The 26,990-nt window shown below is 42.9% G+C and overlaps 1 protein-coding gene across 2 annotated transcripts in view; it reads right to left on the bottom strand.

Annotated features, from left to right (window-relative positions):
* taok3a (TAO kinase 3a) overlaps positions 1–26,990 on the bottom strand; it is a 67,689-nt gene that overhangs the window by 12,300 nt on the left and 28,399 nt on the right. For both annotated transcript variants that reach the window (XM_030737235.1, XM_030737236.1), the window contains exons 3-14: positions 21,267–21,506; positions 18,904–18,975; positions 18,102–18,203; positions 17,467–17,512; positions 16,243–16,339; positions 14,678–14,791; positions 13,562–13,653; positions 10,454–10,547; positions 7,973–8,054; positions 4,156–4,323; positions 2,818–3,015; positions 677–814 (exon numbers count right to left, since the gene is read on the bottom strand). In XM_030737235.1, coding sequence (XP_030593095.1) covers positions 677–814; positions 2,818–3,015; positions 4,156–4,323; positions 7,973–8,054; positions 10,454–10,547; positions 13,562–13,653; positions 14,678–14,791; positions 16,243–16,339; positions 17,467–17,512; positions 18,102–18,203; positions 18,904–18,975; positions 21,267–21,398 — 1,335 coding nt within the window. In that variant the 5' untranslated portion in view covers positions 21,399–21,506. The remainder of the gene's footprint in view (positions 1–676; positions 815–2,817; positions 3,016–4,155; positions 4,324–7,972; positions 8,055–10,453; positions 10,548–13,561; positions 13,654–14,677; positions 14,792–16,242; positions 16,340–17,466; positions 17,513–18,101; positions 18,204–18,903; positions 18,976–21,266; positions 21,507–26,990) is intronic.

Below are 26,990 nucleotides of genomic sequence, written 5' to 3'. Positions count from 1 at the left end.
CACACACACACACACACACACACACACACACACACACAACCACTACTTTCTAGTTACTAGAGGAGGTTTCCATGACAACAGACAGGGAGGGAGAGAGAGTCACAGAAAGAGAGAGAGAGAGAGAGTATTTCACCCCCTTCAACTCAGAATATTGAGTCAGATCTGAGAATGATGTACTGTATTATCAAATGCAGGCGAGAAAGAAATAAGAGGGCGGGAGGAGGGGAGCGGTAACAGTACAAGAGCAGAAAACAAAAGAAGTGAGGTGAATGAACGGAGAAACCAGCAGAGCAGAGACAAAGATCCAAACCAAGGTGAAGACCAGAAGACGGGAGGCGAGCATCAGGAGAAAAACGGTGAGACCTTCTTTGAAAACATTTGAGCACATTACACCCAAACCGAAGTCATTCACCCACCACACACACAGACAGCTTTTTAACAGAGCCCCATTAACGCCGTCATCCTCCTGCAGTGCAAACACACAAGTGCCCAAGAGTTCAGCTTCTGCAAGGAGCACTTTTTTCAGATTTTTGGGCTTTCAAACAAGCACAACTTTTAAGTTGAATTAGTAGAACAAATTAATGATGCTGAAACATGCAGCATGCAGAAAGCATGCTTTAGGACCTTCAAAATAAAACACCAATACAAAAGAGTAAAGTTTTAGGCTCCGTCTTACCAGTGAGGCAGACTTTATGGTGGCAAAGCGGCCCTGGTTTTTGTAGTTTTGAGCCTGGCTGCCCTTGTCAAAGGAGGCTGGCCTCAGCTCTGGCCGATGGTCCCTGTGGATCCCCTCATCCCAGTTATACTGATGGTCCTGTTTGAAGCAGAACGGAGGAAAACTGATAAATACTACAAGACAACAAAAGAAAAAAAGCAACGAAGTGAGCAAAGTGTAAAAATGAGAATGAGGCTGTACTGCAGGGCACTTCACATCTTTACTAAAAAACGGAGCCAGTATTTAAATTCTTCACCATAATTCTGTGACTTTCACAAACAAAATAAATAAATAAAAACAAACAAACAAACAAACCAAAAACACTCCCCACCGATTTAGCAAGTACAACTAAATTTCACAAAGATTCATCGTCATTCAATAAAACTGTCAGCTGTAAGTTTGCATGAGGAAACATCAACACCCCCCCCCCCCCCCCCCCCCCCCCCCCCCCCCCCCCAATAAAATCTGACTGACAGACACTCGGGGCCGCCCAGGGACCAACGAGAGGTTTTATGTGGAGGGGGAATTTCACCAGCATCAGGAAACAATGTGTGTCATTTTAATTGTTCTCATCTCAGCCCCTGAACTTGAAACAGCACGCTGTTGTCTGTTCGTAAAGTGACAACCTGATTCAAGCTCTGTCAAAACACAAAGAACAAATGAAGAAAGAGAGTGACAGAGGAGTGACAGCCCTCTCCTCACACATTTTTAACTCCTGTGAGATTCTCTATGAGAATGTAAAGCACTGACCTGTGTGTGTGTGTGGCTTTGTGCTGCTGCTTGTAGACATGTGTGCACAGCCTTTGTTCTCAAAGTGTGAACGGTGTCAGTGATGAACTTGAAGCAAAGACTGAGGACTGTGTCAATGGTTTCCATGGTTTTGGGGGTGGGGGTGGGGGTGGGGGGTATGCATACTCTCGAACGTGCGAGACACCAGAGGATGTTTGCACAGAGCCATATTTCCTTTTTATGTCAAGAGCACAGTTATTAACCCAGAAATGAAGTGAGTCTGCTGGTAACATTTGTTGATGATGATTGCTGCCTTTGTTTATTCTTAAATGCACTGAATTCTGGGAAAAGTGTTTAATATTGTAGAACTATTTGATCAGAGTGGACAACTGTTGGGTACAAAGTTGTCCTTGTGCCTGAGTTTAACTCCACCAAAGCGGCGTCACTTTTTCTGTCTGTCTCAAACAGGCTGCAAATGAGAAGATCTGGAGTGAATGAATGACTGGTCTGACTGCAGCATGGGCATCAATGACATTACAGGAGGAGACATGACCCTAAAACTAAACACTGCGGTATCCCTGCTCTGCCACCAAAGAGCCAGTCGACACCTGAAATGGGAAACACATTTGTCGAGTTAAAGCTTTGGGGTGGCAGGCATATCCCTCTACTCAATATCACGGCAAAGATGTGGCTGCGTGTACTTTGTAAACTTGGCTTGCTGTGTCCACATTTGTTTAGTCCTCCGATGGGATGAGATGAGTGCACTGGGATGATGGTCATGTCAGCAGTCTGGATTAAGCCACTCATGACACTGTAATGTTGTGAATTATGTATACACATAGTAAAAGTATAAGTTGCAGGGCAAAGGAAACTTCCCACCCAGATTAACTGATGGCTGCACGTTGCGACACTTGTTTCTAGAAGGAATCTGTTTAAGTCTGATTGTGCATGAAACCATCTTCCACTGCGCTTCCCACTTACTCACATATGAATCAGGGGTATTCCTTCACTCCCTCTGGTAGTTGCTACAGTAGCTGACTTTAGTTGAATTTGATACCCCAGTTGCTGTTTGGCCTGTTGTTGCTACAAGCTGCTGAAATTATTATTTAAGTATTTAATGGCCTCTGGTCACTTTGGTATCAATGTTCCTTTAAGCTGAAAGCTCAAGTAGTGAAAAAAAATAATCTCCAATTTTATATAATTAACACTTTAAATTGCATCCGGTTCAAAAAAACACTGAGATGAGCACAATTTGAATATGGCAGGTGGTGCTCAGTAAAAGGGTTCTTAAGCTCCTCCTGTCAGAAGAATTTGAGATCAATTAAGAAATCCTAAAACTGATTTCTAACTTCATCTTCATCCTTAACTTCTACCTTCTTGGTGTGCGGGGAGGAGTCCAGGGTGCTGCTGTAGTCCTGGGGGTGCATCATAGTCATGTCAGAGCAGCTGTCATCCAACACCTCCTGCATGCTGTTCACGCTGCTGCTCTGGCTACCCGTGCTGACCGAGGTGCTGGGAATGGAGTGGTTGCTGCCCAGGCTGTTCATCTTACAGCTGGCTGCCTCGCTGTCCTGCAAGTGAACACACACACACACACACACACACACACACACACACACACACACACACACACACACACACACGTGTTCATAAACACAAGTGTACACAAATAAACACTCAAGGATCACATCACCTATGTCCTTCACCCAATTACACACAGGCATCTTCAAATTGTATCATTAAATGGAGTCTCCTTAATACAGTAAGAAAAAAAAATCACTGATGCCCTCTAGATTGCATTAGAGTCAAAGTCATGCTAAATTGCCTATTAACCTCTAATTGCTAAGATGTGTGTGTCTGAGTCATTCCACTGAGCCTGAGCTGATGTGATTGGACAGTGGTCAGGCAGAGGTCTTCAGATTAGAAGTCAACTCGAGGGTGTACCTGACAGATAAGTGAACTGACTTTTTAAAAGCTACACAGTATCATCTCTCAGGTCTACAGGATGCTTCAATCTTTCCACATAAAACGAGCTTCGGTACAGCAGCTTTTACAGGGTGAAGCCTTCAGCAGTGTCTCGTTGCACAAAGGTCTGGTGGCTGCTCTGAATTGCGTCACATGGTGTAGGATGACATTACTGTGGCTACGAGCCATCCGTAACTCTTCACTTTACTTCAGGCCAGGTCAGCTACGGGACATTTCATCTCAATGTCAGGCTGCCGCCTCCCGTTTGCTGTGATTTCAAAGTGCTGAAGCAGTACGGACCAGGGGTTATGTTTATATACTGTACTTATATACTTGTTCTTATAAGAAATGTATGCATGCCAAATGTGTCAGTTAAAAGATAGAAAACTAAACATCCCACAACTAAAATTCTACATTTGTTACTCCATTAAATAATGGAAAAAGATTCATTTTAGATTTAATACTGGGAAATGTTTTGATCCTTATCGCAAACACAACATTTCCACTTTAAATATAATGATTGGTTACATAATCTGCAGATTAATCCATCACAAACCTTATTTTTAATGCAACTCTGCTGCATGAAGCTTGTGGCTTCCCACCTGGGATTTTTCATCTTTACCTGCTTACCTACTGTCTCAGGTGTTTCTTATGATCACACCCTTTGGAGCTCTACGTGTCTGTTTAATACAAAGTTTGACTGATTTCCCTCTAACCCCTCCTCCCTTTTTCACTCCCTCTCCCACCTCCTCCTCTTCCTGGCTCTCTCCCATGGGCCCATTGTGTTTCTCCTGGTACAGGATCTTTTTCATCTTGCGGTACTGCAGATTGTCGAGCTCACGCACTGCATCCTTGGTCCTCTGGATGAGGTCGATGAGAATGCGCGGCGAGCGTTCCCGACGTACAAAATCGTGCTGAAGGGAAGAAGAAAGACACAGTGAGTTAGTTACTTAGGGATTTGGTCAGACTTTATTAGGATATAAAGAGGAAACGATCGAGTTTTAAAACTAAAGATAATCTTTGTATCATGCTAGTTTATTTCAATTTACATTTTCTGCTTTCATATCTTACAGCTTATTTTACACTGGAGATTTGGGACTTTTTTTTTAAGGTAATAATAAAACCTCTTTCAGTTTTTCCATTCAGAAATGGACTCTTATTAAAAATATTTTTGCATTTACCTAAAAGAATTTGTTGCAGATGACTTAAAATATTAATAGCAAATATTTACATGGTTAAAAATGTCAGAATGAAGTAGAAAATTATATATATCATCCACTTATTTTTGCATTACTTTAAAGACTTTAAATGACTTCAAACACATTTCAGACTATGAGTAACATTTTATTTCAATGAGCACCACAGCTTTGGCAGTCACTAGAGGGCGCCTGTAGGTTGCTCATCCTAATCTGGGAGTCCCAGCACTCAACATCCTCTACCACAGAAAGGCTATCCATACAATCGATTTTTATAAATACTCCTAATGCTTCTTATTTCAATAACTACTGTGTGAAATGCATCGGGCTTGGCACCAAGTTAATAAGAACTTCAATTAAATCATGTCAGAGAACCAAAAAACACCCACTGAGCACTGATAATTAAGAGATTTTAGTCATTTAATCTGTATTTTTTGTTTTTAGAATGAGCCACACACATTAAACAAAACACATCAGAATAAAATTAATTATTCTTCTATTATCCGACCCTGTTATTTACTAAAAATCCTTAGAGCAAGAAATGGCAATAAAATAGACAAAAGGTCAGAATCTGTTTTAAAACTATGATCAGTGAATGATGTAATGTCCACTGCTGAGCCTGTCCAGCGGCAGTGAGTCCAACTTCTGTCATCTAATGGAGGTGTAGTTTTGCGGAGGTTGGGGCATTTTGCATTTATGTAATTATTCAATGAATAAGCAGCAGGTCAGAGCGGGGTTGGTGCGTTGGGGTGAGAAGGTGGGGGTCGAGCGAGTGTGGATGGTTATTTTTAATTTGTGCTTTTTTTAGAGCAATTTACGCATGTCAAGAAAAAAAAAGCAAAAACAAACAAAAACAGGACAGATATTTCTGCCCAGCACTTCCTCCCACTACACCACACAAACATGTTCACACCTTTTCTTAGTCACGCTCATTCATAAAACATTGGCTGCATAAAAGGCTAAAATGTATTCAAGTTAAAGGTACTCGACTAAAATATATGGAAAAAAAAATATATATATTTTAGGTCTACTTTTAGCCATGTCTCTGCACACCTTCCCCTCCATGTGACAGATGCCAGTGTAATGGGTTAGTCAGGACACAGAGGAATGACATCACACTCTGAAAATAGAGATGCGAGTGATTTGTCCCATTTTCCGATTGTCCTACACCAGAATGTGGGCGGTTGGCCACCCCCATCCCATCACCCAGTGAGAAGTCATCGCCAGGATTCCTCCTCATTACGAGGTGAGTGTTAAGAAGAAGTGACAGCACCTCTGCAGCACCTGCAGTCTCGTCTGGTGGCATCACCGGTGTCTTCTACCAGAAGCGCCCGTCCACACGGAGCTTCAGCCTCTAAGCTTTTCCTTCAGGTTAAACGCGTTTAACACCAACTTTTTTGGACTATCCTGCTTTAGTCCCGCCCACCGCTGCTACAGTGACAGTCCCCAGGGGAAAATATGTTTGATGCATTAAAAGAACAGCTCAGCATTTTTGGGGAGATGACTTTTTTGGCTTTCTTGAAAAGAATTAGGACATTAATACCAAAGTTATATTCACAGGAAAGTGCAACAGATGGAGTAAGCAGTCATTTAGTTTAACTTTCAGCTTAATAACAGGAAACACATGGAAAACAGCACCTCATGAGAAACGCCTCATGCTGTATGTTGTTTTAAGCCATACAAAAATTAAAACAGGTTAAAGTTGTTGGAATTTTACAAGCTGGGCAAAGCCAGGATTGGTAGGCTAAGCTAACCATATTATTGCTGATCCTGTTGACATTTTCAACTTGTTCAGAGGTACAAATGGCCTGGAAAATGATCACAATCATGAATCAACTGTTGAAGTCATTCATCGAGGAAGAAAAGCAAACATTTCCATGGTTCCAACTTTCCAAATGTAAGGAACTTTATTTTACTTTATTATTACCAGGACAAACTGAATTATGTTAATGTTTTAGACACTTCACACTCTGCTCTGTGAAGACGTTGTGCTGTAAATGTCTGTAGTTAGTAAATTTATAGGACTGAGATACACGCTAAGCCCACCAACACTCAGAGCTAGTTTTAACCATTCAAGTGAGTATTTTTGTTAAATGATGGTACCCGGGGGATGGGGTGGGGTGGGGTGTCACTGAATGGTTACTATTTTATTATTCATATAATTACAATTATTCTGAATGAGGTTTGCAAGGAGAGAGTGAATTTAACCTGAAGCCAGTACACTGATAGCTCAAGGCCCACAGATTAGTGACCTGATTTTCCCTTTAAAGCGCTTGGAGGGGCGTGTGTGTGTGTGTGTGTGTGTGTGTGTGTGTGCGTTAAAATGAAGAGTGTCTGTGTGTCTCAGAAGAGAAAGTGGGGTATTAATCATAAACTAACACCCCAACCCCCCAAAGCCCTTCACTATAAAGCAGGCCCTTGGACACTGATCCAAAGTCTGTTTGGTACTTATCCCTCTTTAATGTTTTTTTCCCCAGCACGGATTTGGGTCAGGGGTGCTGGGAAGACTGAATTCCAGTCAAAAGCCCCATCCTATCCAGACTGCAGACAACTGTCCAGACCCTCTTATTTAACCACTACCTGACCACACACCTTCCTCCCTAAAGTGAGACAGGTGTCAAAAGTCCTCCAGTGTCGCTGAGCGTGATCGCCAAGAACTTAAAACTCTTAGTGTGCCAATAGGATTACCTGTTGGTCACACAAACAAAAAGATCAGCTCCTCAATCACAGGGAAACACAATGAACATGCATGGATTAGCAGCGTGTATGCTCATTGTGGGTTTGGAGGTACATATGAGACGTCACTGGCAGGATGCCCCCCCCCCCCCCCCCCCAAAAAAAAAACTGTCACATTAAAAACTCCATGGGCTCATTTGGCCTGTTTGACAGTGGTAACATTTAGAGTTTTCACTGGATTAAATGGGTTTTCCTGTGAACTAACTCTGTTACTGTTACGTACGGAGGATTGTGCTCACACAGCTGTCACATCAGTGTTTGTCATCATCAATACTGAAATGCAATTTCTTATGTCCAGCACAAGACATTTATTTTTGCTGTCTGTCTACTCCTTTTGTCACTCAGTGTAAAATGCAGCAACAACACAAATAATGGAGAGCTCTGTGGAGCTCAGTGTTTTCTTACGCCTCGGCTGAAGGCACAGGAAGTACGACTACGACAAAAAAAAAGAAACAAAAAAAGAAAAAGAAAAGCAATTCTCAGTAGGATGCTTGATTCTTGTACTTGAAGACAGTGTATATATGCTTGCATACTAGGGAGCCGTGGGTGGATGGGAGTGACTCATCCTCATGACTGACTGAGACAGGAAGTGAGGTCACAGCTGGAAGGATTACAGAGGAAACCCACTCACTCGTAGCAGCTCCCCTGACGAGGGTCTGTCCTGAGGAATTTTCAGCAGGCAGTAGTCAACAAAGCTGCGGAAGAGGTCAGACCTGGGTAAAGAGGACAGTGAGATGGAAGTCAGCGATTCCCTTTCTTGGTCAAATATATTTAAAATCAGAAAACCAAAGCAGAAATCAGAGTGGCAAGCTAAGAGCCACACCATCAGTACGATAGCCAATTAATGACTAATGTGCAAGGAGGGGCGCTCTCTTCTGTTCTTCTGTGTTTATTATATCAGTGACTTAAGTAGAACAATCCTGTGCAATCTCTTAGTGTAGCCCCAAACAGGAGCAGTACATGGATTATGTAAAAATGTGGAGCAATGAAAATATAGGCCAGTGGAGCTGTGATCTAAAAATATAATCATCGTAACACAGTTCAGTAGATTTAACACCATATGTTTTGTTTGCTGCTATGAGTTATTAAGATAAAATAGCCTGGGATGCTCTTTAGCTTTAATAAGATACACACTGAGGGTATGTGACACCCATCTACCTCAACCTCCACTTCTCTCTCGGTGGCTAGCCCAGATCTGTGGCTCATACTCTTGTATGTCATGCCAGTGTGTGCACAGTCTGGCCTTGTGCTTGTGTATGAAGCCAGTGTCTCTACTTGTCTCATCTGGATGTTGCTAATGCCTCGGGCCGCTGGAGCTCCTCCAAAAATACCACAACCCTGTGCCGTCCCACACAATCGCTCACCTCAAGCGCGATGCTAGCACACTAATTTTACAACAGACGTCATAGGCAGCAAATTTTTAACTCGTCTTGCCTCGTGTTTCTGATGGCCTATTCACAACACTTGTGCTTTCTTAAAGGTTCTTAAACATTGTTATTAATGAACATTTGGGTGGAACACACCGGACGCCGCTGACGCCTGCATGCTGCTCTGAGGCAGGTAAACAGTAACATTCAGCTACTGCTAAGGAGTTGGGAGGCAGAGACAGATTCTTACAACATACTACGAGGAATTCCTGCACGGCTCTGCATGCCTAGGACCTCGCACACATCCCTTTCATACCGTGGCGGTGACACCGTGGCAGAAGTACACAGGAGTAAATTACAGGGAGTACATCAAGCATGGGGTTAATATTTGATGAGTGCTGTTTCCCCAATGACAATCATACCACACATGCTGTGGTTACAGCAACTCAGAGGAGCAACAGCATATTTGTTGCATGCGCTAAGTTGCCAGTGTCTTGCATTTTTTTGCTAATTGAGATCAACCAGTTCTTCATCCATACATCCTACTGAACATGTATGCCCATTTCATTCCAAATCTTTCTTCTGCTACCTCAACTTTCACTTCCAGGTTTGTGCCAGTTAATACTGAACACATTAAATATGGGCATATATAAAAATACTATGTGTGTCGGATTTTTGCTCATTATTTGAGAATATAAAGCATAAAAAGCTAAGCTATGGTGGCTTGTGTAGAGTTGAATTTCCTATCTAAAACAATTGTTTATATAACAAATGATTCTCCTTTTTAATAATCCTCCAGGTAAAAGTTAATACTCATAATGTGATTTAAAACCATCTCAGTTTTTAAACATTTACACAAACAGCATTAATTTTACACACACTCAGTTTTTTTTTATTGTTGTTGACATAAACTTGAAAATATCAGATTTCATGACAACATCCAGCAGCTCTGAAAAAAAAATGCTTTGTCTAACAATGCGGGATAGGTTGGTGATGCAAAGAGACAGCAAAGAGCTGCTGAAAACCTGCTGGCCTAAATTAAATTGCTACTTTTTTTTGATGTCTGGAAGGACAGTCCCTAGAGAATTTATTAGCTTCCACAGTCATAAGCTGTGAGGCTGAAAGCTGCATGAAATAATACATAAAGCAAGCTGTGTTCCCATATTTAGAACACCTCATCTGTGTATGGAGGAATGTATTTAGTTAGTATGGCAATCACAAAGTGTGATTTAAATTACTTGAATAATAGCAGAATAATCATACTGTTTTATGTAGACACTGACATAAAATTACACCTTACAGCCCAGCACAAGTGGTGAGGGTAGTTATACAGTGTTTCTTTAGTAGAGGTTTCCCAGGTAATTACATAAGAGACTTAGTGTCCTTGCACATGGCCTGTCGCAGGGATCACAGGTCATGCAGATTAACACAGGGATGTCTTACCCTGGCTGAGCTCTGACTGGATTGGACTTTAATGTTCACAGTTGACTGGATGCATTATATCAGTGGTTATACTGGATTTTTATTTATTTATTTTTGTGTGTGTGTGTGTGTGTGTGTGTGTAGGGGATTTTTTCTAGTTTATCTAAAAGGATTAATATATTACAACACATTATGGCAGGTTGGGCAGCATTTTTGCAAGACCGCGTTTTATTATTATTATTAAAAAGACCAAAAAACACCAACAACAAAAGGTGTGTGGTAATATTGTAACATTTGAGGATAAAATGAGTGCTAAAACTTACCACTCATTGGACTGCAGTGTGGGAGAGTCGTTCTGGGCGATGTGATATAAGGCACTCATGGCGTTCATGTTGAACAAGGGTGGTTTACGCTCCGCTAAAATGAGACAGGATGACAGATTCATGTATACAGAGCACGAAGTCCCTTTTTATCGATTCACTCAATACAACATATGTAGTTTGGGATATCAGGCACCTCTATTCACACCTTTAAGGCAGATGACCTGTGATGACAAATGTGCAGCCCGGCCTGCACATATACAGTATACCCTCCGTCATCACAGTCATCCCTCAGTTCTTAAGCTCTTCACATCGCTAAGAACACCTCTGTCAAGGCAGGTTAGCTAGCTACTGCTAGCTAGCTCTGTTGTCTGCTGGCTTGAAGTTAGCTTAAATGCCCCTGTTGCTGTTAGCCCCCACAGCACAGTTGGTGTGTGCGCTAATTGTGCAGTGTTTTTGCTTTGTGTTTTGGTATGAATACCAGGGGTGCGCTTCATTCATGCATGACAAGGACCAGCACAAGGTGTGCCCCGTCTGCCTGGAGATTGTCCACACTAGGGGAGCGATGACTGCGCCAGAAGCCTGTGTGTTTTGTCGCCAGCTCAACCCAGTTCAACCCTGGAGAGATGGGTGACATTTATGGAGGAAATTGCTGTGACAGATCGCTGTCGTAGGGCATGACCCTCTTCTCTTCGAGTCTGGGGTTCCAGTCCCAGTTTCTGAGGTTTGCATTGGAGGCCATAGCCTAAGGATACTTGGTGCTGCCATTTGGGCTGCCTCTTGCTCCTCACACCTTTACAAAATGTGCCGAGGTGGAGGGGTGTCTGCGTTTTAGCCTGTCTAGATGATTGGGCTCGGAGCAGGTGACACAGCGGTCACACATTCAGGCACTAGGTGTCTCCGTGAACCAAAAAACCCCCAAAAAGCTTGCTAACTCCAAGTCAGTAGATCTTTCCCCAGGCTGGAAATCTGCTTGTTTTCCAGCAGTGCATGTTTGTTGGAGCACAGTGTGGCCACATTTCACCACTGCCTTGCTCAGTTTCAGTTGAGATGCAAACAGTTCCTCCAAACGATCTTACAGTTGTTGGGCATGATGGCATCTATGATTGTGGTGCCACTCAGATTGTTAAGGATGAGAGCGTTTCAGAGCTGTACTCTTTTATGGCCTGTGCTGAGTCACCTCCAAAGGAGGCTGGCAATAACCCATGTTAGCTCTCAGCCCTCGGACAGAGCCCAAGCTACCCCTTCCTCTCCAGGGATGGTCACCTAGTGAGGGAATGGAGTTGGCACCTTTTGGTAGTGACCCAGATATGGTGAGGTGGAGGTAGATCTGTTTGCCTCCACGGTGAATGCTCACTGCCCCAGTGATACCACCAATTCTAGAGAGTATGTCAGCAGCGCCTCTCTCTGATTCTAGTGGCCTCCTGATGGCCAGCGAAGTCATGGTCTGTTCACACTGAAGCCCTGGCAGCTTCCTCTCCTCAGGCACCTCCCCTTTCAGGCAGGAGGAGAGGTGATTCATCTGTGCCCAGAACTGTGGTGGCTGCATGCTTACCTGCTGAGAGGTCAAATTTGATGGCTAAGGTTCTGCCCCAAGCGTGGTGGCAACAATCCAGAGTGCCAGGGCTTCATCCACTAGAGGCTTGTATGCATACAAAAGGCAAGCCTTTGAGCAATGCTGCCAGGACTGGTACATTCTCCCATTCCAGTGCTCTACTGTGGATGTTTTGACATTCCTGCAGGAGCTGTTGGATAAGGGTATTTCCTTTTCTACAATTAAGATCTACTAGGCTGCTATATCTGCTTGTCATATTGGCTTTGATGGGGTGATGCCAGTCACACATCCCTTTGCTACACGCTTTTTGAAAGGAGTTTGCCAACTGAGACCTGTGGTTAGCTCCAGTGTCCCCTCGAAGGACCTGACTTTGGTGTGGGAGGAACCCATTTAATCTGCAGATATGAAGTTTCTTTCATATATCTTCACTTTGGCTTCTGCAAAGCAAAGCAAGTGGGTGACTTTCATGCTTTATCTGTGGATCCTTCTTGCACACAATTCTCTTCTGACGGTCTCAGGGTTGTACTACACTCAAATGCTGCATATCTACCTGAGGTTATTCCTGCAGCTTATTGTATCTATGGAATTTGAGCTTCTGAGTTTTTGTCCTTCTTTTTGCATCTGAGGAGCAGAGGAAGCTGCACTCTGTGTCCAGTGCTACATCCCTAAATCGACTGCACTCAGAACGTACGTTTATTTGACCATTTGTTCGTCTACTTTGCTAATCCAGCTCGGGGTAGAGCTCTGTCTAAACAGAGGCTCTCCCACTGGATTATGGAGGCCATCTCCGTGGCATATGGCACCAACGGTCTCACTTTGCCTCAGGGTGTGAGAGCGCATTCCACCAGGGGAAATGGTAACCTAATAGGCGCTTTTTAGAGGGGTTACTGTGAGATTTGTGCTACAGCTAGCTGGTTATCACTTACGCTTTTGTTGAGTTCTATCATTTGGACACGACAGCCCCTTTGGTGGCTCATTCTGTCCTTTCTGCTGGCTCTACCTTGCACTAGGGTGTTGGTGGTTTGACTGCAGTTCAGTGGCTCCTCTGCTGGGCGTGTATATATGACCCACACTATGTGTGCTGTACTGAGTGAATTGACTGAAAGGGAACAGTTATGTCTATAACTTCTGTTCCCTAAAGGAGAGGAACGAGGTACAACACCAGGTTTCCCCACCTCACGGCTGGACTCGCTGAAGAGCGGCTATCGAACTGAAGAATGTGATGACAGGGTATATATGTGCAGGCAGGGCTGCACATTTGTCATCACAGGTCATGTGTGTTAAAGGCGTGAACAGAGGTGTCTTCAGCCAGGACACGCGAGGGGGGTGTGATATCCCACACTATGTGTTGTACCTCGTTCCTCTCCTTCAGGGAACAGAAATTACAGACATAACAGTTCATTTTCTCATCAGCTTCTCTTCGAATGACGGAGTAGCTGAAGTATAAAAAGTATGTGGAACAAACAAATAACTTGGAATCAGCTTAAGTCTGCTTAATTTTGATCCGTATGAGCCAAGAAATCCATTATTTGACCAACGGGTAGGTCTTTACTCACCCAGTTCAATACAAGTGATCCCCAATGACCAGATGTCCACTTTTCCTTCATACTGGCCCTCGTCCATGGCTAGGATCACTTCTGGAGCCATCCTGAGTACAGAGACACACACACACACACACACACACCATCAAGTATGGGGAAAAATAAAAATCCATGAAAATATTATAATCTGCTAAGCTTCTCAGAGTTTTTAAAGACTGCCATGCTGTGATAGCAGCTCAGTTCTTGGAATATGTGTTTCTATATGACAACTTTTGTATGTATGACTACTAGTCCAGCAGTTTATGGGATGATTTTGTTCACCAGTAAAGCTGCTGTATTTATGTGAGTGAATATTTTGGTGGGTAAGCTGGAGACTCTTATTGTGTATATCATGTTGTGTATTATTGTGTAGTACTATATTAGAGTACCTTCTCTCTGGAATCATATACGAGAGAAGCGTATTGTTGAAAACTATCAATATGAAGAGGAAGAACTGATAATAACTGATAAAGCTGCATAATGATGACTAACATGTTGCATCTCTGTTCTCACAATGTAGTGAATAAAGTTTCTCATGAATTTCATGAGAAATCATGGGGTGAAACTGCCATTTGCTTGTTGAGGCATATACCCCTCACCCTAAACCGCTTTCACATTCATGTATCTATCTAGGTGCATGGCTCTAGAGCAATACACATGTGCTAACAGCAGTTTCTAAAATCTAACTGTCTACAAGTGACCAAAAAAACAAAAACTAATTTAAATTAGCCATAAAAATGTCTGCAGCACGGTGTGGTGGAACAGTGGTTAGTACTGCTGCCCCACAGTCCAAAGACATGCAGTTAGTGGGGTTAGGTTAATCGGTGATTCTAAATTGCTCATAGGTGTAAATGTGAGGGTGAAAGGTTGTATGTCTGCATTAGCCGTGCAACAGACGGGTGACCTGTCCAGGGTGTACCCCGCCTCTCACCCTATGACAGCAGAGATAGGCTCCAGCCCCCCTGAGCCTAAATGGAAGAAGACTAAGAAAGAAAACTAAAAAATGCAACTTCTATGGAAGATAGTAAGGAGATTTAATCTTCTCTTCTCTGAGGATGAATTTCCGTCCTGTCTTGTCTTGTGTATACTGACCAGTAAGGTGTTCCCACAAAGGAGTTGGCAGGTGAGGCAATGGAGGCGGAGCCAAAGTCAGCCAGTTTGACTTGACCCAGCTCAGTCAGCAGGATATTTCCAGCTTTCACATCTCTGGATAGGGGAAAAATGATGAAGACAGCAAAGACATAAAGAGAAGATAAAGTTGGAGGAGCTATGAAAAACAGAAAACTTCAGCTACACTTACACATCATGCATACACCGATCAAGCATAACATTATGACCACCTGCCTAATATTGTGTTGGTCACCCTTTTGTTTCAAAACAGCCCTGACCCATTGAGACATGGACCACTAGATCCCTGAAGGTGTGCTGTGGTATCTGCACCAAGATGTTAGCAACAGATCCTTTAAGTCCTGGAAGTCCTTAGGTAGGTATATGTGTCAAAGTAGATGGCAGAACCCAAGGTTTCCCAGCAGAACATTGCCCAAAGCGTCACTCTGCCTCCGTCAGCTTGCGTTCTTACCACAGTGCATCCTGGTGCCAGGTGTTCCCAGGTACGTGACGCACATGCACGTAAAAGAAACCATGATTCATCAGACCAGGCCACCTTCTTCCACTGCTCCGTGGTCCAGTTCTGATGCTCATGTGCCTGTTGTTGGTGCTTTCAGAGGGTGGGTGGGGTCAGCATAAGCAGCCCCATACACAACAAACTGTGATGCTCTGTGTATTCTGACACCTTTCTATCAGAACCAGCATTAACTTTTTCATCAATTTGAGCTGCAGCAGCTCGTCTGTTGGTTTGGACCACACGGGTCAGCCTTCGCCCCATATGTGCATCAGTGAGCCTCGGCTGCCCATAACCTGGCCGCTGGTTCATCTCTGTTTCTATCCTTGGACCACTTTTGATAGATACTGACCCCTGCAGACCGAGAACACCCCCACAGGAGCTGCAGTTTTGGAGATGCTCTGACCCAGTTGTCTAGCCATCACAATTTGGCCCTCATCAAACTTGCCTCCTTATGTTTTCCCATTTTTCCTGCTTCTAACACATCAACTTTGACTAAATGTTCTACTTAATATATCCCACCGACTAACAGGTGCCACGATGACGAGATAATCAGTGTTATTTCATAATGTTATGCCTGATCGGTGTATGAACCAGTTGACTGTTGGCAAAGTAAAATAATAAAGCAGGTTAAAATGCTAAACATGACACCAGTTAGTCCCAATCAGCTGTGATCCATATCCTCCAATGAGACTGACAGTCTGCTTTCATTCAGCTCTGACCAACAGGACACAGGTGGTGCATTTACAGATATGCTCATTTTGACAAATCTCTGCACTGAAACTTGAAATGAGAGAACCGTAAAAAGGATTTATTTCATGCTGTTGCTGGATGCCAATTATATCTTTCTGCCATACAAAATACAACTATGGACAGCAGTGAGGCGGGAAGGCGGTTACCTGATAACAGTGCTGTCCAAGACCTGAGGTTTTATAGTTTAATTAGTAAACACGGCAATAAAGAAAGAGCACGACTGTCTTACGCCATCTTATGTTGTCACTGTGTTTCCTGGAAGTAATGAAAGAAACAGACTCACCTGTGAATCATATTATGGGAATGTAGGTAAGCCAGTCCTAGCAAGGCACCGTGGGTAATGGCAGCAATTTCCATTTCTTGGAGTGGTTTCTTATGAACTAGGGAAGAATTGAGTACAAAGAGTGGGACGAGTGGAAATAACCTGAACAGTACAAATAATTTGTATCTAAGATTCTGCTTAGTTGAGGTGCAGACTTCATGCGTGACTGTGGCTCTGGCGAGCACAGTCTCACAGCTTTAATAATTAAGAACAATTATACTAATCTGTCGACAGACTGCAGCAATAACAAAGTAATCCCTTTGGATGGATAACTTGTAAACAGTTGTGGTTCCTAAGCTGGCACCCTGAGGCCTGCTGATCCAAAAATCGTGCCAAGGCAAAAGGTCACAGAATTTTTATACAAAGGCTAAAATGCCCCAAACACTCCAGGACATATTGTCACATCTGTGTGCTCTACGTCAGCTGTGATTACACACACACACACACACACACACACACACACACACACACACACACACACACACACACACACACACACACACACACACACACACACACACAGGTGCTTAAAATAAAGCATTAACTTCAGGAGTGTTTAGAGGGGGAAGAGTTCAGCAAATTCAGGCTTTTAAAACTGAACTATTATTTGCTACATGCTAAAATCTAAGGAGCAGATAACACAGTTACATTGTGTTATCTTGCTCCAATGCTCAAGGACACAACTGCAGAGAGTGCCCCTAAGCACACAATCACAGCAAATATTTCGCAAGGTTCACTTGACAAAATGAACCAAATAACCACGGGAAATTACCAGAGAACATGAGGTTTTACAGGTTTTTTAAAGATAACTGCAGCTATCGGATAGCTGGCAGTTCCTCATTTGTGGTAGTCCAGAAAGTCCTCAGTAAGGTCAAACAGTCATAGTGAGCTACTGCTCTGAAAACAGTAAATTAGCTAAATAATATGCTAGAAATAAAGATGATGAGGGGTTTCTGAAACCTAGCAGAGAATAAAATACAAACTCAGGACCTCCTTCATCACTTGGCTTCAAATGCACTTGGTTATGGAGACTAAATGCTTACATGCTGTAAGATCTGGGTTTACAGCAGTTACAGGTTCCCTCAGTGACTTCCTTGAACAATGTTAACATTCTGACAAAAAAAACACTTTTTAAAATTATGAAATATCTGAATGTGTTAGCATATTAAACATTGATAAATTTACCCTCCAGTAAATCTGAGGCAGAGCCCAAGCAGTACTCCATCACCAGCTGAAAGAGAAAACAGTTAAAGCTCAAATAAACTGAATAAATAATCAGTCACTTGGTGTGAGCTGCATCATAAATTTTAATTAATACAAAGCTTCAAGTCAAGTTTGAGAAAAGTCCCAGTTTAAAGACTGCAGAGGACACTAAATACAACACACACCAGTCAGACACAACATTAAAACCACTGTTGATGGCACAGGTCTCTCCTAGCAGGACGATGTGCTGTGACACACTGCAAAACATTCCTATAAATGGCTCGAGACCTGGCCTCTAAACTCCCTCAAACATCTGTGGGATCCACAATCCACAGAGGCGCCACCCGGAAATCTACTCGACCCAAAGGATCCGCAGCTAATGTGCTCACGACAGACACCAGAGGCCCCAATGGGACAGAGTTGTTTTGGCGGCGCTAGAGAGGTGGTTTTAATGTTGTGGCTGATCAGTGGACACAAAGAAACAGAAATAGGCACCAGGGAAACAGATGTGAAAACAAAAGTAAACAGTGAGAAAGAGTAAAAGAGAGAAAGATGAATCAAGTCTCCTGCCAGACTGAAAATGGAGGAACTAGAACTAAAGATGTAGATCTACACACCCAGGCAGTGTTGTCTTTCAAGTAGCAGCCTTTGTACTCGATCGTGTTTGGGTGTCGCAGCTGTCCCAAAAACTTGACTTCCTTAATGATGTCCTGCCACTTCTGCAAAAGCAAATTTAGACACAGATGGTTTCAGCCTTCAGGTATCTTTAAACTATCACTCGAGTGGGCATTGCTGAGACTTTAATTACAATGTATTAACTGATGGAGGTATTTTTCATCTATATCTATTGTCTACTTACTAAAGCTAGCTCTCCACATCAACTAGTATGGAAAAGTACGACAATAGCATGCAAGTGCCCTCACATAAAACCATCACTCACTGTTTTATAAAAAGATACAAGTTGACTAAACCACTGAAATGTGGGATTGAGTTCAGCCGAAGTGCAAGCTGTGATCCCATAGGATGCCTTCTGAAATGTGCTTCTGCCTAAACATTTCCAGCAGTTTTCTCGAGGCAGACACATGTTTGTTCCGAGCTTTGCATCTGGTGTGGGCAATTATCTTTCATTATTTTCACATTATTTCTGTTCCTTCAGAGTAACTAACCACCACATGAGACATCTCACAAGTTCACAAGCATAGCATCAAGCTGTGTGAAGCAGCAGTGAGAATGATGTAATGCTGCTATTGCATTCTGAGCTATAGCTCCCACACCACAGAAATAAAGGTTATCTGACCAAACATTACCAAAGGCTCACTTGAGCCTTTTTTGGCGCCATGGTTCGCAGCCATCGAAAAGCGGTGATGCGTTCACATGTATGTGTCATGCCTGTGTTTTCCGACACGTGTATTTTCTTACCTCAGTGGTCTGCTTGCCATTATAGGACATCTTTTTGATGGCCACCACCTCATTGGAGTAGGAGTTCCGAGCCTGAGAGAGAAAAGCCACCGCATCAGCATACATCACATGTTACTGTACCACAAAATCATGACACTACTGGATACTGTTGGTGTTTCTATTGGACAGCAGAGACCAATCTAAGGTAAAACATTTACTGCAGTGTGATTTGGCTGTAAGAGTCCACCTGATTCTCAGCAGTCAACGATGTACATCAGGTGAGGTTTATATCTGCAGCCACTTTGTGTTGAGTTATCGGTCCACATTCACATGTGTACGTTAAACCCTTGGTGATAGCCTCGGAGGCATTTTGCCTCAGGGACGGCTATGCTGTGGCTCAGCCTAAGCCCTTATCTGAGCTTCATCGGACTTACAAATGAATGGGAATTTCATGTTGAGATTCAAATGGAATTACAGTAACAGCAGGCAACAGAGTATTCCCATTTGACTTTTTTCAGATTAATTTGATCCCAATGATTACCCATCAGTTCATGCATAACAGCATGCATTCCCCCTGTGATAGGATACAGCTAGACGGCATTAGATAGGAGGAAACAAAAATCATGCAAAATGAAGAAATTTAAATAGGCTAATTGTATTGCTAATTGCATTAGAAAGGGAATTATTACTAATTACAATTGTCTAATTCAGCATCCGTCACAGGGCTGTGTGTTTAAAGCTCTTGTTGATGTTAGGTCTGCATACTCAGGAGGGGATTTCCTCTTGTTCTCTTCTATAATGGAGTTACTCATTCATCTTTACACATGTAAGTACAAATGCAGACACAGCTGCATAGATGTATTTGACAATGTACATTTACTGTGGTAAACACTATACTTTTTCCTCCTATAACAACTAATTTTGCAGATTCACACTGAGTTAAAAAATCCAGATGGGAGAAGCTCCAGTTTAAATAAATATTACTACTAGCAGTAAACAGCAGCGAGTGATCTGTAGGGATCTCTCTCTCAGGCCAAATCCAGCCAAACCTGTCTTCAAGTTGAAGTGTACCAGAATGGGTTCAATAAAATCCAGAGACACCGTTCAGGAATGAAAAAATTACCTTGCCTGCACTGAATGCTTTTCTAAATACAAAAAATTATAATACTATTACATTTACAATAGATACTGTCCTTAAAATAACTGAACATAAATCAGACCCAAGGGAGTAAGTAGTAGAAGACAGCAGTCTTTGTTGTAAAGCTGCAAATGCAATGATTTTGGGGTACTGGCATGTATCCATTTTCTGCAGCACAGATATAACAACTAATTTTATCATAATGTTTTCTGTTGGCAGATGAGTGATTCCTGGTTCAAACACTGAAGAAATAAAGATAATGACAACATTTAGAAAAGCTGCCCTGGCTAACAGCCGCCACTATACCAGTTGTAATATAGATCGTGTAAGTGTGTCAGTGAGCACAGCACTGACATCAGGGCAGGATTTAGACACACTGGAGCTTGTTAGCCAGACGGTCATGGGCACCAAGACTACTACTGATGTACTGGTTGTGTATGTGCTCGCATGCGTGCGTGCATGCGTGTGTGTAATAACATGGGGTAGTAGGGGGACGTAAAGCCCTGACAGCCAAGACAATCTTTCCCCTCTATTGACTGTATTTATATATCAACAGAACAGCTGTCTTATCACCCCTCGCCCTGCATCTGGAGGGGAGAGGGGAGAGGGGAGAGGGGAGAGGGGAGAGGAGAGGAGAGGAGAGGAGAGGAGAGAGGAGAGAGAGGAGAAGAGAAGAGAAGAGAAGAGAAGAGAAGAGAAGAGAAGAGAAGAGAAGAGAAGAGAAGAGAAGAGAAGAGAAGAGAAGAGGAGAGGAGAGGAGAGGAGAGGAGAGGAGAGGAGAGGAGAGGAGAGGAGAGGAGAGGAGAGGAGAGGAGAGGAGCTTTTCATTCTCTCCTCCATGCAGCTTTAGAATCAAAGGCTTGATGAGTAATTAGAGATGATGAGATTAATAAGGAACAGAGGAAGTGCTGAGAGGGGATCTTTCTCCACTTAACTGTATTCAAAGAGCCATAATGTGGTGGACTACATTTATGGCATACACACCTCACTGAGTCAGTAAACGCATATGTAGGGTAACTAGCTAATAATAATCATAAACTGCAGTATAGGGCTAGAAGTGTTAACGCAACTTCTTAAATGATCCAACCACTCATGCTGTCCTTGTTTCTGATCGGTGTAACTAAAGCTGCAGAAATTACACCAGAGTGGTTAAGTTCCAGTTTGGGTTAAGTGCTTCAACTCTGGGTTAAAAAAAACAATACATTTGAATTTTCTCCATGGCCTCTGAAAGCCAAAGTTGACTTACAAAGTAGACAGCCCCAAAGCTGCCATGGCCGATCTCGTGCAGGTCACAGAAAACGTCCTCTGGGTCATCTTTGAAGAAGAGGTCGGCACACTCGGGGTCCTTCGGTACTCCTTTCCGTGTGGATGACGGCATTATGTGCTGGACATGGGCTAGGCGCCAGGAACCACACTCTCATACACACTACTGCTGCTACTACCACCACTAAATATCCACGACGGGCCCGGCATTGGCCAGCTAGACCTGAGGGAGGGAAAAAAAAAAAAAAAAAAAGGGAGAAGATGATGAGGCTGATATTTATTGCTGTGCACTCCATAACAACACAACATTTGTTTCCCAGCATGCAGTCTGGCTGCTGATACCTGTGAGCATCCAGACAGTTTGATTTCAGTTATTTGTGTACTTGTAGAGTGTGTGCGTTCTTTGGGTGCTTCTCATTGACAGTTGATAAGTGATACAATATTTGAGGGGGGGGGGCTCATAATGATGAGTCTGGATGTCTAGTCCTGCTGCTCATCAAACACAGTAACACTTACACACACAGTCACACACACACGCACATGTTTGACAGCAGAAGTTGAGTCACTGATGCATCATTTCCACACATGGATACAGTGTGCAGAGACACATACACACACTAATGCTGACTGTTGTATCACAAGGCTGCAGCCGGGCCGTCAAGCGTGCATGCATCCTGGACACCCTGCTCCAGTTAGCTTCGCTGAACATGCAACACACATTCACACGCATACATGCAATCACACTGATACCAGTGTCTCACTCTCTCTCCCTCTCTCTTTTTCTTTCTACCATGAAATCTGTGTGCACATCAGCCAGATGCAGCAAGCAAAGCTGGCTCCAAAGGCCAGCCCCACACAGAGAACACTGACATACAGGCAGAGGCAGCAAGACACACAGGCACCCAGGCCAAGACACTAAGCATCAGCATCATCCTAATCCCCTGCTCTTAAAGGGATCTAAGCCATTGCATCCACTCCAAAAATATTAGTCTTAAAGGCAAAGTCCTGCACCAGATGCATAATGATGCCAGTCTTTGGATTTGGTAGTATGGGTAGAAATGTGTGTCACTAGGGTTTGTGTATGTTTTGCTTATTGGATTTTCTTTTCAGAAACAGACATTTAAAGCCAAACAAGAAAGTGTTAATTTTATCCAACATGCAGTACCAAAAAACCCAATAATAGTTTTTTTTTGGTACTTTAAACTCTGTTCATTTTGTGTGACAGGGCTTCCTTTGCTGCTCTGTATAAGCAGCAAATATACCGGGCTGATAGCACTAGCAGATTCAAAGTAAAGGATACGAGCTTAGACATACATAAATATGTTTAAGATTTTTTAAAGTATGGGAGGAAATAAACGGAGTGGTTTACAGTAAAAGGAACTATTTCTCAACTTCATTCTCCAAAATCTAACTAAAAATATACAATGAGGCTGACCACAGTCTCTCTCAGTGTTATTATTATTACGATGAAGAAAACCACAATGAGACACACGCTGCTTCTGATGAACTTCAGCACAATGAAAGGTCCCCTCAAGCACTGTGACAGCCTGCTGCCATTTAAAAAGCTGCAGTAACACCTCAGCCCGTTGTGCTGTAGCCTGAATTAAATAAATACATTTCATGGCCTTTGGCCTTGGCTTCTTTCGAAGAATGCTCCAGAACATGCTTGTAAACTGCCACAGGTTTACACAGCGGCCATGGTTTCAGTTTATCAGCTTACATAAGGTGAGAGATCACACATGCAGGCTTACAAGCTCATTACTTTAAAGGCTTCTATTGGATGTGGTGGTTTTCCTCAGAAGCATGAGCCCTAAGACGGCCTCCCCATGCCTGTGATGAGAGTGTATTAACCGATGAATGATGTGTGTGCAGTATAGCAGTGTATGCACACAACCTTACACTGTGCATGGTTACTACTGGTTCAGTGGAGGCTTGGTTAAACTGCTCGGAGCGCTTTGTGATCTCTTCATGGATGGACTTTGTCAGACCTCCAGGTTTTATATTAAACATTAGTGCTCTGCGGTTTTATTACTGTGCATGCTATATCCATTCTAACATAAAACCACAATTTAAAAAAATCTGACGGTGATCAACCACACTTATACTTCTTATACTTATATAACAGTCTTATACTGTTAATTTGGCATTAAAAGAAACCCATGCACTGCCTTACATTTGGCTGCATGTGCATGTTTATTCTTACTTCTGTATGTGTGTGTGTGTGCACTTGTGTAAGTATTTAATTTGGTTTTTTCCACTATGTGCACATCTGTTTTCCAACAAGTGACCTACAATATGAAACAGTGTGTGTCCATGTGTGTTAGTGACTAACGTTTGTCTGTGTGTCTCCGGGTTGCATCAGCCCCGTCTTTCTCTCATCTCTCCTGCTTAAGCTCTCAAACAACTACTGAAATAAAGCCTGACACAACCTCCATCTCACCTCTCCCACTGAAAAGACGCCCATAAGTACAAGTGCGCATACACGTATGCATAATATCGCTATGATGCTTTCATGACTGGGTACAAGGTAACAAAATAAGAGTCTTACTGAGAGTAAGCAAGCTTTACCCAAGCTCTGAAAGCACATCTGAACCACAAAGATGGAAAGAGTCAATAGATGGTTGTAAGAGAAAAAAGCAAATGTACACTGAAGTCATGTGATCACTCCAGAGACTGAACACCTCCTTCTCTCGTTCTTTTCCATTCTTCCTCCTCCTCCTCCTCTCGTCTCCTAAGATGTGTGAAGTGATGCAATGTGGCAACAACAGGTTGTAACTCAGGGGGCTTGGTAAAGCTGTTACTAGCCCAGCAAAGCCCAGGGTTTGGACAGTGTGTGTGTGTGTGTGTGTGTGTGTGTGTGTGTGTGTGTGTGTGTGTGTGTATGTGTGTATGTGTGTGTGTGTGTGTGTGTGTGTGTGTGTGTGTGTGTGTGGGGTGAGGATCTCTGAATGGCATTGTTTTGTTCTAAGAGAGCTGATTAGGCTTACACAGATTAAATGCCCATGTGTGTAAATTTTTTACAACATATCCACTTCCACATTTCCAAAGGATGACACTACACACGTGTGTAGGTGTGAATTTGTATGTATGTGCAGAAATAATGTTCACCTGGTGTGTAAATGAGATGTGTGAGAGGTGTGGGTGAGTAATTAGGCTACAGGATTTGCTATATTCAATAAACTATACATCATAAATACAAATTATGTGCAAAAGAGATTAAGCGATTTATGCTAATCTGACGAGGACTTGGACGCAAACACAGCTTCACTGTAGGGTTTAATATGTTTTGAAGAGCAATTAAAAGGATTTTCCACTAAAAGTCTTGATAGTCAAAGTGTACAAAATTGGCAGCATTTTGTCCCAAAAGCTCCAAAACATAACGTGTCATTTCCTTCTAATATTTATGTTCAGCAGGCAGGTGGGGGATTTTAACACTGACAAACTTTTATCACATATTACTGATATTAACTATAGCTGCCATCCATCCATCCATTCTCTTCTGCTTATCCTGTTCAGGGTCGCGGAGGGCCTGGAGCCTATCACAGCTGACATAGGGCAAGAGGCAGGGTACACACTGTACAGGTCACCAGCCTGTCACAGGGCAGACAGACAGACAACCATCCACACCTATGGGCAAGTTTAGAGTCACCAATTAACCTCACTGGACTGTGGGAGGAAACCGGAGTACCCGGAGAACCCACGCAGACACGGGGAGAACATGCAAAGACCCTGGCCAAGGTGGAATCAAACCTAGGACCTTATTAGTGTGAGGCAGCAGTGCTAACCACCACGCCACCATGCTGCCCTATTAGCAATATTTAAAATTTTACATAAATATGTTTACAGTGAATGTGAGAATATTGTAAATATTTTTTTTGTAAAGTTTTGTAGTTTTTATTAGAGAGACTTTTCCTCACGCTCTCACTTTGAGCAAATTTTATTTGCCAAAAGAAAAAAAGATCAAACAACCACCGTACTGAAAATCTGATACTAAAGATCAATAATACATTTATTCTAAAGACAAGCTCCACACAAGGTACACAGGGGACTCCAGTCATTGTAAAGGTGCAAACACAAGCACAGTTTAACGTCATGCATACATAAGAAACACACAAGCAGAAACAAACACATCCACCCCCCCCGGCCCCCTCTTAGCGTTGCTATAACTAATTGATGTGCCGACGAAGGACCAAGTCAAGCTGACAGATACGGCTCCATACCGTGTGCTGCACCAGCAGGATGTAAAGTATTTAAATGGGGCATTAACAATGCCATTTCTTACCATATACAATACAATGAAAATGCTCCAGAAAGTCAGTCACATCAATATTGTTCAAATTTAGCATTTAAAATGTTTTCAAAACAGAATGTATACTCATAATTAAAAAACAGACCTGACTCTGGAAGATCAGGGCCAGAAAATGAACAGGGTAGCACACAGAGGAGACAGAAAAGAGGGGGGGGGGGGGGGGGGGTGTCAGGTGACAGTACTGTGGACAGTACAAATGTATGAAAGCATCCTTTCACAGAGACATTGAGTTTCTTCTGTGCAAAAAGTAATAAATCTATCGTATCCTGCACGAGTTACATCAAAGCTCATCTATACTTCACGCAAATGAGCAGGGTGCTGTACACAAGCATGTATCTTCACCAATACATCAGCGAGAGCACACAATTGCCCATATGTGTGTGTATTGCCAGGGGGTTTAGAAGCTTACTGGCCCTCCTCCCAGCTTTAGACAGGAACAGGAATTAGACAGACTGTGGGAATTCTTACTGGAATTCAAATCACCAGCTCTAATCAGAAATGGGGAGAGAAAAAAAAAAAAAAGAAGCGCCAAATCCACCAAATGTGTGCCGAGATTAGTGCGATGGTGTGTATATGAGGAAGAATAGAAATTACGTAATAATCCAGTTTTCTCACATCCTATCATGACATTATAGAAAGCAGGCTTGGAGCTTTAGTGGTGTGTATGTGTGTGTAAAGTAGTGTGAGCCTCACATCTCACCGGAGTACAAGGTCCTCAGAGGGTACTGCGTTTTTGTGCACGTGTGTGTGTGCGCACGCGCGTGCATGCCTCCTGCATTACACAAAATGGGTCAACCTTGTTATTGTATGAATAATATAAAAGCCTACTTAAATGCACAATGCCAGGTTGTATGGCGATGACGAGCCAATTTAAAGAGACAATGTGAAAACGCTGTTTCTGATCAGTGGATCAGAAAAAGCTCTGAACCATCTGACCATCTATGATGGGACTGTGCATGTGGCACAACCTCAAGAGGACAATAGCTTAATTCAAATGTTAACTCTTCAGACTGCAGACTGGCCACTCAGGGAGATCCAGCATATATACTGACCTGATGAGCCTAAAGCACTCACAGGCAGTGGTGGACGGCCCCCGGTAGCACCAGCCTGAGGGTCATTTTGACCTATCCTGAGCTTGAGCAATGATGTTATAAAAAGCAGGAACAAGCAGACAAAACATGCGTCAAGCACACTGTCACCTTTCTGTAATTTCCTTGGTGCACGGATGTGATTAGTGTTGTTGCAGCTTGCAGTTTAAGCTCACTCTGTATCTCAATCTGTGTTTAAAGGGAAAGAACTAATCACTCTGTATGTCAGTGTCTAGCTTTGTGTGTTTCTTGGTGGTATAATTTGTTTCTCTGAGTTTTTGAGGGAGCATCCTTAGCATTAGTATAGTTT

This window comes from Archocentrus centrarchus, chromosome 9 (genome assembly GCF_007364275.1).
Source record: "Archocentrus centrarchus isolate MPI-CPG fArcCen1 chromosome 9, fArcCen1, whole genome shotgun sequence".
NCBI lineage: Eukaryota > Metazoa > Chordata > Actinopteri > Cichliformes > Cichlidae > Archocentrus > Archocentrus centrarchus.
Note: the sequence above shows the minus strand (reverse complement) of the source record. Positions and strands in the feature narration are given on the sequence as shown.